Source organism: Balearica regulorum, chromosome 1, assembly GCF_011004875.1.
Source record: "Balearica regulorum gibbericeps isolate bBalReg1 chromosome 1, bBalReg1.pri, whole genome shotgun sequence".
Taxonomy (NCBI): domain Eukaryota; kingdom Metazoa; phylum Chordata; class Aves; order Gruiformes; family Gruidae; genus Balearica; species Balearica regulorum.
In genome coordinates, this window is record NC_046184.1 from 41166297 (window position 1) to 41178305 (window position 12009).

Genomic DNA, 12009 nt, shown 5'->3' on the forward strand with positions numbered 1-12009 from the left:
AAATAATACATCAAAACCATTTTTCTGTAAAGCCAAGCTTAATATACTAGCAGGTGTCTCACTGCACGGGAGATACCATCAGACTCTGCTAGGCAATAACTCTGCAATCCTTCTAACTGTTCCCTTTAGACTTCACAGGCAAACTGTTTTGCCACCACACTGCAATTGCTGTTGCTGTGTTTCAAAATGGAACCTCCTTCCTCTTCATCTTAATAGGTAATAGATGAAGCTGAATTTTACAAGGGAAATAAACCTCTCCATTTAATAATTCTGATCTTTTAATAAGGATTCCCAGCAAAGCAGGATATATTTTAAAGTAGCTGGAAACTTGCCTGAGTACAAATTTTGACTCTGTTTTAGATGCCCCATTCACGTTGGATTCAGTGAGTTGCAATGCAGAAGACGTATTAATTGCAAAATTGCATTTCTTACAGTGGTTTGAGGTTTGATTCTTTTGTCATGTTGGAATGAAAATGACAGGGCCATATTGATTTCATTTGGGTTAGTTCTGATTTACAGTACTGGTCTCTTATCAACAAGAAGCAGGTAGCGTGAAGAAAGCAGTCCCATTGACTTAATGATGGCTCTTGCCTCCTTTTTCTCTTACTCATTTCTCTTGTGTTTCAGCCTGGATGGGACAGGACGCAGGTCCAATCTCTATCCTCTAAATGAATGTTAGACTTCCAAAACTGTGGATGAGATACTCTCAACACTGCCCTAATTCTTCTCCCACTGAAATCAATGCTAAAAATCCCATTGACCCATATAATGCCAGAGATGTCAGTTCTGCTGATCTGATTATTGTTACAGCGTAGGGGAGTATTACGAATTACAAAGGAAAAAGGACAAAGTAAAATACTATAATTATAATGTGGCCTATTCAGCATCATTGGCTCTAGAGAAAATTAAGATTTATTTCCATATATGGTTCCAGTATCACTCTTCCTGATTAGTAGTTACAGCTTGCTGCTTGGATATAATGATTTAATTGCAGATATGACATGTTGACAGTGGATATTTTCCAGCTGCTGATGATTGCGAGCATTGTATCACTTTTGTGTGTGAAAAAAATCTAAATATACCTTTTGAAAATAAAGGGCTGGAATTTCAGCTGGTGTACATTGATGGGATTCCACTGATTTCCTTCTCTAGGATTTTATGCATTGACTGAGATACTAGCCCAAAGAGCAGGCAAAACACAGCTAAAGTGAATACTTGCGTGATGCCTCTGAAGTATGTTGCACACCTCTCATCAGGCCTTTTTTTAACGTCTTTTTACCTATTTTTGAGTTTAAATCTAGAAGTTAGCTAAGAATTTCGTGATAGATCTGTCAGATGGTGTATGGTGGACATTTTAAACACGGCTTTCCTGTGGTACCATGGTAGAATTATTGCGAGCATTGAAAGTGTTACTTGCTCTTAAGTTTTTTTAATTGCTTAATGCAGCTAATGGTACAAATACAGTCTGGATAAATTAGCAATTGAGAAAGTATGATTGTATATGGAGCAGATAAAATATTTTTTTGTGTTATTATTTAAACAAAAAGACAAAAAAAGATTTTGAGAAGATTAAAAAAATAAAAAACCCCCTCAATCCTATGTCCTGGACATCTTACTGGGACACAACTGAAAATGAAGAGATAGATAAAATTACTAATAACTTTAAAGTATGTTAGCCCAGAAATTTCTGTTTGGAAGAAATTCAACAGTACCTCCACTGGTATGTGTAGAATTATTAGAAATAATAAGAAAATAAAGATTATCCTTTGGAGCTATGTGCTTTGATTGTTCAAAGTTGCTTAAAATGCTAATTCAGAGTTCTGTTTTAAATGCCAAGTAAATGAGGTTTAAGCTGTGTTTATAGAGGGACACACAAAAGTTCATTCTAAAGTACCTAAAGATGTGAATTGTAATTGGATTAGCTAAACCTCATTGTAACTCCATGTGGACACTCATAACTGAAGTTAACTGTATTTCATTTATTTTAATTCATGATAGTGTTTTCATTGTGACTTGAAGTCACTGAGTTGAGTCTACTTCATTTCCAAATGACTGTGTCCATACATAACGTTTCATGAAGGTTAACTAATTCACTGTAAAAATTAGCTTATTGATGAGCAATGATACTAACAACCATTAGCTGCACAGTGGAGCGTCTCCTTTAGAGAAATACACTTCAAAATAAAGTTTTTATTTCCCTCAAATGTGATACCTTGATAATCTTTCTCTTAACTCTCTTCTGAAATCATGACTGTGTTTCTTTCTGCCTGGTTTCTCTCCTAATATTTGTCACATAGCTGGAGAGGGCACTGGCTTAGGAAGCCAGCGTGCTGTTTTCCTCAATGCTACCTCCAGCTGCTCGTTCCCATCCATGCATGGCCACCCAGCACCACTTCATTTGTACCACTGGAAGAGTTTGGAGTCCTTTCTGGTGTGCTTGATCGAGGAAGGAAGGGCACCCTCGGTGCAGAATGATAGATTTGCTTCCTATGCAGGCCATTTCAGATGTCTAGTTTGCAAAGTAGCCTTAAAAATAGGGGGATGGGGACAAGGAGGAGAAGAGGTTGCGGAAGGTATTTAGTCTGGCTGTACCACCAAAGTGTCATCAAACTGTAGAGCAAGGGGAGTACAGGAATGCCTTTGATGCTGTGTCTGTATATAAAACAGATGTGATAATTTTAGTACTAGGTGGGGACTATCTGCACTGCAGGCATGGCCTTGCATTCCTTATATGCTTGCTGTTTCAAACACTTTGATGCTGTTTTTTGTTATCCTAAGTTGAAACGTTTTTTTTATTAGTTTGATTCTTGGCTTGTTGGCCAGTGAGAAACTTAATTTTTTGTTGGAGGAACACATTTTAATGCAATAGTAGATTAAAGTATAGGAAGGATATCAACATTTTTGATCCTCTGGTAGAACTCGCTCATGAAAGTTAAAATATATTCCATGACTCTAGTGTATTCTGTAGGTTGGCATTTTCTGACAAGACTGCCTGGAAGCAGTTTTGGGCACTCTTAGTAAAACTGATGTAAAAGGTGAAGAAGTTGCTTGGCTTACCTGGCCTGGAAAAATCTGTTTCCAGGTTTTTTCTTAGCTGGCTTTGCAGTACTGCTTTGATAAGTGGTCTGATCACAGCTGTTCTTTCAATTTGGAGCTAGCTCTGCAGCTTGAATCACTGGTACAAATTAATTCTGACACAGAGTTAACCCCCATCTGATTTGCCTTATACAATGTTTACCATGACCAATAAGATGAATATACCCTACTGCTTGTCTGACTGCCCAGCCAGGAGGGTGATCCCTTCTCTTCCATAAGGCTCTTTCTCAAGGGTTAGTCTGTTGTACAGCTGAAAAATGCAACAAACTTAGTTGATTATATTAGCTTTTCTATTCTAGTCATCTTCTCTTACGGGAATTTTCACTTCTTTGTAGCATGCTGGTAGTACTTTACCACTGGTTCTCTTGTTTGTCACTTACCATTGCAAACATATGCAGTAGCTTCCTCCCTCTGACCCTTGCCTCGGCTTTTTTATTTGAATGTTAGGCAATGTCAAGATAATATGCAATAGCAGCTTTGATGTTAGCAGTGTGAAGGAAAGGGGGGAAAAAAGGTGGCATGTTATAGTCAATGAGTCAGCATCTGTCAGATGGTGTTTGGTGGCTTAAGGTTAAGTAGACAAATTTCTGGGAAAACACACTGGATTTGATAGCCAGAGCCTTAGAGCCTGATTTCCACCTGAACTAAATGTTTTTATTAGTAGCTCTAAATCTTCGGTGAGATACAGCAGTCGTGTATAAAACTGTTCAACAAGAACATATTGTAGGCTGAAGGGAGGAGAATGTGCACCCAGGAGTAGCAACAAAAGACAAAAGAGGGAGGTAGAGGCAAGACTGCTCTTGCTTGAGCCCTGAGAAATGAGGGCGTTCAGAGGAACGTAGCCACAAGAATTTGATGCCAAAATATTTAGCTACTTTTTCCTCACTCATATAGTGGAATTTCCCAGTTATCTTTAGGAGGAAAAGTTATCGAATGTTCATTTGTTTCAGATCTCAGCATCACTGGTATAAGTTGGGAGCTGTTCCTTCAGCCAACCAATCGACTTTGTACAGCTAAACTGAGAAAGGAGTTTGGTCCTAGAATTGATGTTTCAGTTCTTGGTTATAGATCTGAAGTCTCCTCTGAAAGTAGGATACATGTTTGGAGACTTATTCCCCCTTTACACTTGCTTAACCTCTTTGCCTTTATCAGTCACTACCTTTTATTAGTTGTGAGCATTATCATGTTTGGATGGTGGGGTAGTTCATTTATTTGAAACCAAGACGCTCAATCCCTAGCAGTACTGAGAGAACTAAGATTGCAAAGGGATAAAAGACTTTTTCCTTTTAAATAAACAATCTCTTTTTCTTAAAAAAGGTCAAATACAATAAAGGGCCTGCAAGCTTAATCAATACAGCATTACTAAAAACATCTTTCAAAATCCTTTAGCACTTTTCACTGTGCTCCTGTTTGTACTACCCATCAAAATATCTGCTTCAGTATTCAAGTAATAAAATAATTTCAAAAGCATTGAGCCTTTTAATTTTTTTAGAGGGGATTAAGATTACTATGTGGCAAAACATTATAGTTTAAATCTGTTGGGTTTTTTTGCAAGATCTTAGGTTTTAGTTGTGCTCTAATTGGACTTTGTTTTCATGATATGACAGATTCTGGATTTTTTTTTTTTTAATTTGGTATTAAAAATTACTACAACACATGTCACAAAACCACATTTTCTGATTAAATTTTTTTTATTGATAAAGGTGAAGGGATCACATTCCATTATTCTTTTTGGCAAAGAGTGGCTTCATGTTTTAATGCCAGGATCATAAGAAGAATATTACAAGAGGATGCTTGCTGTAAATGTAAAACCAAATGATCATTTTTGTGGGTGCGTTTGATTAATTTTCATGTTGACTGACACTATGCCAGTATCTGTGAACTTTCTTTCAACATTCCCCGTGGCACAGAAAAAGTTTAGAAGTGGCATTACACTGAGAGAAAGGAGGAGTTGTAGAGTCTTGAGTTGTTAAGGAGTTTTTCATGCCATCTTTTCTAATCACACATACCATAGGGCTATAGCAGAGAGTTAGGAAGGTGGCTGAGACGTCTCTCCATGCTCCAGCATGCTCCAGTTGATGGAACAGCTTTCGAAGGTGATAGACTTGAAAGTTTATGATGGGAAGCAGCCTTGCAGCCAGATGGTTCTAGGCATATGTGTTTGTGAGAAAGCGGGTTTAAGTCACCTCCTTTGGAGCTGTGCCTCATGAGCACAGCTCAGAGTCAGGCAGCTGTGTTTTCAGTGTCATCCTCCTTTCTGTTCTGTGGCTTGCATCTCTCTTCTGTTTGATTTGGTTCTTTTCTACTCAATGTAAAGGCAAAGGAGTGGATAATATTCCTGCCCTGGAGATTTACAGTGTATGAGAACATGTCTTCTGCCCCTTTTCAAGCTATTCAAAACTTAGATATGGGTCCCCAGGAGGAAAAAAGGGCTATACTCCATTCTTAGAACAGACAAGCAGGGTATGTTTAGATCTTTGGCTCCTATTTTGATACTTCTTGGGATGTATTTGATACTGATATGTATAAGCCTTTTCTCTTCCTTTTTGAGTGTCTGTCCATGAACGGGACTTCAAGAGAGGCTGCTGATTTGGTAATGACAGCTCAGGCTGGGTCATGGTAACCCTATCTAGCTTTGAAGTCATCAGCCTGGATGGTGTAACTTTACAGCATAGAGGGCAGTGTTTGGGTCTGATGGTGTCCTCAGTTTAAAAGCAAGCTCTGGTATGAGGACCCATACGGTAGAGATCTGTAAAAGCATGAATGGCTTGGGGAGAGTGAAGTAGGGAACAGTAGTTCACCGTCTCTTCTGATGCCAGAACTAGGGAGTAACAGATGACACCAGCAGACCGGCAGATGTTAGAAACACGGGCATCTTCACACAACAGATCACTGAAGGGGGAAATGCTTTTTTATAAGGTGTTGCAAATGCTAAACATTTATATGGGTTCAGAAAGCAACTGGCCAAATTCACAGAAGATAACAGCTAAATACAAAGATACTAACTAATCTGCTCAGGGTTCCTTGTATCATGGAGTGCTGGATGATGGGAGAGCATCCTAGTGAAGTATCACTGTATATTTGCCCTGCTTCATACCTTTTCTAGGTGTCTGCTACTGCTTATTATTGAAAACAGGATACTGATATGTGAGAACGTTTGGTGGGAGCTGGTTCTGTAGCTTTATGCTCTTGTGCCTGTAGAAAGTGCACTCAGATTTTGAATTGCAATGTAGATTTAGTATTGGAAGAATATTTTGATGCACACTGTCACTTAGGACTGCTTCTTGTGTAGTATGCATTCGATAACACTCCTAGTTTGATGCTATGTATATGGTCTCAATTCAGCTTTCATGAAGTAATGAAAAAATGGATGATCGAGTTGTATGGTGCCAGGACTGTACTCATGTTGTATTTATCATTGTGTTTACTTATTTCATTGTAAATGTTAGGATTCCTTTTGTTTTCCTTTGTATGATAAACATGTTAGATTGGAGGATAATAAATTTTTAACTGAGTGATGAGCCATATCTAAACCTCCCAACCTGTGTATTGGGAGAAAAAACAAAAGAAAAGGACAGAAGCGTTTCATCTCTTTTCAGTCTTTCTGAATGCAAAATGTAAAAGCCAGATTTAATGTCTAATGGTAGATTGGTAAACAAGATTGTTGCCTGGATGGAGTAAATCCTCAAGTGTTCCGCCCATTTTATGTTGCTGTGTAACAATTCTGAAAGCAACTCTCAGAAGGACCAATACATGCAGCATTTTCTTGTACCACTTAGGAAGTATGTGTATATTTGTTGTTATTTATTTACCTTGTCCCACTTTTGTTTATTCTTATTTTAGCTTTTTAATTTGCAATTCAACTTCTTTAGCATTGGAAGCTATTGAATATTTTACTGTGCGGCAGATGATTCTGTATTTTTAGACAAAATGGAAGCACAGTGTGCTATAGGTGCAGCCTATGTGATACTGTGTTTTCTTCCAAGTTCTTCTCATGACCTTGTTAAGACTAGGCACTGCATTTACAGAGTCAGTGTTCTCATTTAGCCTTCCTAGCTTGTGATTAAATGGGAGTTGCTACTTGCTGTACTATGAGTTGGCTGACAAAAGCTAAATCTGTCACAGGTGCTACAATTTGTGTATCTGAAAATTTGCTTTCCAAATACTAATTATTCCCAAAGTATCTTACTTCACACAAAGCGCAGATAACAGAGTCAGCAAATTTGTCCCAGTTTTATCATTGTGCTGTAAATTAGGGTTTGTCTCCTACCATTGTGTAAAGTGAAGATGGTAGAAATTCAAATGCCGGAGAACCCATTGATTTACAACCTCTGATGTGTTTTTTCACTTAATTCTTCCAATCAAACAGTGTTGACTCTCCAGATGTCATTAAAAAACAGAAGCGTTTTGTGCCTGAAAGGCCCAGACATAACCTGGTCATATGCTTAAACTATTAATTTGGGAAGTTAATTTGATGTGATGATAGCTTATCAGACACTATCTTTCTGGTTGCTATGGGAGAAGAATGGACCCTCAGTCATTGAAGCTGCGGCTGAGTAGGTGAAAGCATTCAGTTTATAACCTCCCCAGACCTCCCAGACCTTGTGAAAACACACATGTACGTACCTGTGCACAAACACAGAGTTGGATTCCCGTTACCCCTCTTCCACTGCTCCCTGTTGTGGAGAGTCTTTGTGATAACCTGCTAGAGCCCCAGTTGTCAGTACGATGTATGTTCACACTGAAGCACCAGGATGTCCCTAGATAAGAGTTTGTAGTTCAGGTAGGCTATTGCTCAGTTAAATCTTTTGTAATAAATCTAGCTATCATCCGAGTGAGCAAATTTTTGAATGACCTACTAAAATAGCAACTGGAACTATGTTTGAGCAGCTTCTCCTTTCATTGCCAAGAATTACTGAGTAACCCCTTCTGAGATTAGACAAGTATTTTTAATGTATATTCAAAATATTTAGCTTTTAGAGTGACTTACACAGAAAAGGAAGAGCATTGAATGCTGTAAATGAAATTTTAAGCAACAATTTTTGCATTGTAAACGAGCTTAAGAAACTGTTTATTTACTCCCTTAGGATGAACATATTGTATATTTCCAGATTTCTGACAAATGCAAACATTAATGTGATTTAACTTATAATAGCAGTGATTCACAGCTCTAGTTTTTTGGCTTGTGTATAGTAATACTGATTTGTATTTTTATTTTATTTCTGTAGGACTATTTAACCATTCACAAGTATGGCAATGCAGCCAGAAATGATCTCTGGAACACATTGTCAAAGGTAAAATGCTTTAATCTATTGCACTGAGGGAGAAGCAGGAGTTTACTGTGGTACTTTTCTTGGTGAGGTTAGGAGTGAATAATACATATTGAGATCCTTCAGACCCCAGAGCAAATATAAAAAGTGGTGCAAAGAAACTCCATTTGAGTTAACCTAGTGGCAACATTAAAATACGTTTTTTGCAGCATTGCTATTCTTTGTTATGTTAGAATATATTTCCTTGCTTGTGCTATGTCACTGATATGCAGTAAAAGATACTTCATGGAATCCGTTATCATTGACTTTAGTGGCAGCACGCTGACGCCCGTAAGCTGGAAAGCAGATGAAAGTGCTGTGCTTTGGCATTTACATCAGGTGTGTCCGTGATTTTGTATGGAGTTATGATTTGGGTGAAGGACAAAACTATTAAAGCTTTAAAGCGTGGTGTAAACAGATAAGTATTTACTGTAACATTTGGCGTGCTGTACAGACTTATAGTTGCATGCTCCCTCTGGTTGCTATGCTCAAGCTCAGTTTGTGTTTCTAGAGCCAGGTCCAGGGATCTATAAGGGCAGAGTTTAATTTTCATAAAGTGAGCCAAGCATACCTGAATTTCTCACCTACAGGGCTAGTCTGGGCACTCCAGAATAAAGACAGAGTGCAAGGCAATGTAGAGTACAGTCTGGGAGTTTGGGCAAAAGCACCAACTCCAGCCATGTGTAAACATGTCAATCTAGTTGTAACTATTGTCACCAAAGCTAGGATTCAGCTGGAGGTCAAGACATCTGCATTTATCTAGACAGGCAAGTATATACATATAAGCTAGGTGTCCAAGCTCCAACTGTTGTCAGTGAGGACTGGATTCAATCGCCTGTTCATAGACATCTAACAATTTATCCTACCTGGCTTCCAGCTGCCACATGAGATAAGCATGTCTGTTGTAGGTCCACCAGTTCTGCAAGAATGTGTTGAATATTTTAGGACATCTCACTTGACACTTGGTGAATAGGAACAACTGGAGTCCCAGAAATCTAGTCAATATAGTCAGCAGAGCATCGAGAGCAATTCAGTTGACTAGCCACTACATGATTAATTTAAAATGAACCATTGATTGTTGACTAGGGACTTGAGATAGTTGTTCAAATATAGGCAACTAGTGCCAGATTAGGTGCAGTAGGGTGTTCAAGACATACAGATGGGTCTAGTTGATTCAACACAAGATCTGTGGGGAAATTTGTACTCTTCTGGAGTGGCAGGTCAAGGTCAAATGACATTAGCCACCTGTGTGTGGGCGCCTGAACTGAATCCTATGTCTATACTGACTGTTAATGAGAGTTGAGATGTGTAACATTCAGTCAGGCTCTTAAATCTATGTCTTAATCTGAAGTTAAAAGTCTTTCTCGCTTCTCCGCTGGTATCTTCCTCTGTTAAAGCTTTTGGGACAATTTTGGGCGATGAGAGGTCAGAGGGATGAATGTCATCTTGAAAGAACAGCAGAACCCACAGCTAATAAAATAGAACAAAAATGAGACTCTATTCTGGTCCATAACCACTACAGCTATACTGTATGCTCACATCTATTGTTAAGGCTAATAATTCCGTTTGCCTCACCTGTAAGCATGTTTGTTGCCAGCTGCTTTGTTCCTAATGTATTGCAATTGCAGCTTCAGTTCTGAAGACTTCTTGCTGGGTTCTGCTTGTAATCATCAGAGGTTGCTCAGTCTGTGATCTAGGACTGTTCGGCAGCTAGGGACATTTCCATTGCTGAAGAACAAATGATGCCTGTCATTCTCCTCATACCCAATCTCATCTCCCATGATGCCATAGTATCTCTTTTTGTTTCAGATGAAAATCCACTTGTAAAATAGCATTTTCTTGACATATGGTATCAAATATGAACACATTAATCCTCTGTGTGTTATGACAGGTGCAGTTTATGAAGGAGCTGGGGATATCTTGGTATACATGGCCTCACTTTGGACATGAGCGGCAGTATTTTCAAATAACTAGTCATTTGATTTTCAGAACAGAAAAACTCTGTACTTTTAGAAACCAGGCCTTTTTGAATATCCCTTATTGTAGGTACCCTAGATCAACTAATACTGAGTCTTTTTTAACCTTAGCTAGTCAAGACTATCTTTTGGAGACAGCCACCTAGTATTTCTGTTGTTAAAACCCTGTAAAGCAAGTTGTTTCTTCTGTTACAGCAAAAGTACCTGAATGATGTGGGAAACAACTTTCTGACTGTCACTCTCTTCTCTGGCAAAATTGCCCAATGTTTATTTTTAAGATACATGGAGACTGTTTGTTAAATTATGTGGTGTGTGTGTACTGGATATAAGTTTATGTGTGTGCATGTGTGATGGTTATTTAAACCTCTAAAACTTGTTATGGTCTCTGAGACAAAAAAAAAAAAAAAAGAGTTTTATATGTTGGATGATGATATTGCTTCAACATATTGAAACTTTTCTTTTTTCTTGAAGGCTTTAAAAAGGGTTGGAAAATCTGTAAATATCCAAGAAGTAATGGATCAGTGGACACTACAGATGGGTTATCCTGTTATCACTATCTTGGGAAATGAAACTACAGACAATGTCATAGTGATCTCCCAAGAGCGTTTTGTTTATGATAGTGATGCTAAACCCAAGGATCCTGCCCTTGGAGACAACAGGTACTTACATTTCTCAATGAATATCTTTCAAGAGGCTGTAGTTGTTTACGTAAGTGCTTCATGTGTGTATTTTTATGAAGATAGCTCTTTAGAAATCTCTGAGCTTTCTTGATATCAGTAGCATGTGGTGAACCTTCCATTTGAACTGTAGTAAAGATGAGGATAGTTCAAAGAATTGAAAAAAATCATTAAATAGGACAACAAGATAAAGCTTTCAATGTGCCCTTTTGCATCCTGACAGTTCCCTCTGTGATTGCGCATTATGTCTTATATCACACATCTGTTTCCTCTTTTGCTTTTGATTTTGTCACACTGCATGAAGTGATTTGGGATGTGGTTGGAAGGTCTGATACTTCTTTTAACTAAGTCTTTGGAGTGGACCTGTGCATGCTCGTACATTTGAGTAGGCAGATGTAGGCAGGTGTGCCAGATACATACCTTGCTTGACTCAGGAAGCAGCCCGAACTGAACTGGACCGCTGTACAAGGCAAACGGGGTTCCAGCTGTTCCATTTTTGAAGCCAGCTGAACTGGTCCAATGGGGACTGTTACCCTGGCTGAAATCAGCAGGCACATAACCCTTTTCCACTTCTTAAATTGTTTTGTTCCTATTCCAAGCAGCTGACTCCACATACTTCCTTCATACCAGGGACAAGCTGACATTCCTGGCTGATGCTGGGGAATCCTCATCTTACCTCAGAGCACTTTTGGCATCATATTTGAAGGCCAAGAATATAGAGCTGATGCTAGAGAATTACAAGGTAGCCTTAGAAGCTTCTGTGTTCACCTATTCATGCTCAGTGGGAAAGAGGGCACGCTGTCAACCTCGAGTACTCTGTGTTTGTCCAGTAGATTTAAATCATTAAAAGGTAACATTTAATACCAAATTTTGATTGACACATCTGGAGCTTATAGAATATTCCTATTGAGGAAGGCCTAAAAATATAGTTACCTTTATTGGCAAATGTTT

General features: G+C 38.5%; 1 protein-coding gene across 2 annotated transcripts in view; it reads left to right on the top strand.

Annotated features, from left to right (window-relative positions):
* TRHDE (thyrotropin releasing hormone degrading enzyme) overlaps positions 1 to 12009 on the top strand; it is a 224835-nt gene that overhangs the window by 136912 nt on the left and 75914 nt on the right. The window contains exons 8-9 of one of the 2 annotated variants that reach the window (XM_075746924.1): positions 8325 to 8390; positions 10853 to 11040. In XM_075746924.1, coding sequence (XP_075603039.1) covers positions 8325 to 8390; positions 10853 to 11040 — 254 coding nt within the window. The remainder of the gene's footprint in view (positions 1 to 8324; positions 8391 to 10852; positions 11041 to 12009) is intronic. The other variant, XM_075746933.1, reaches the window with a different exon arrangement.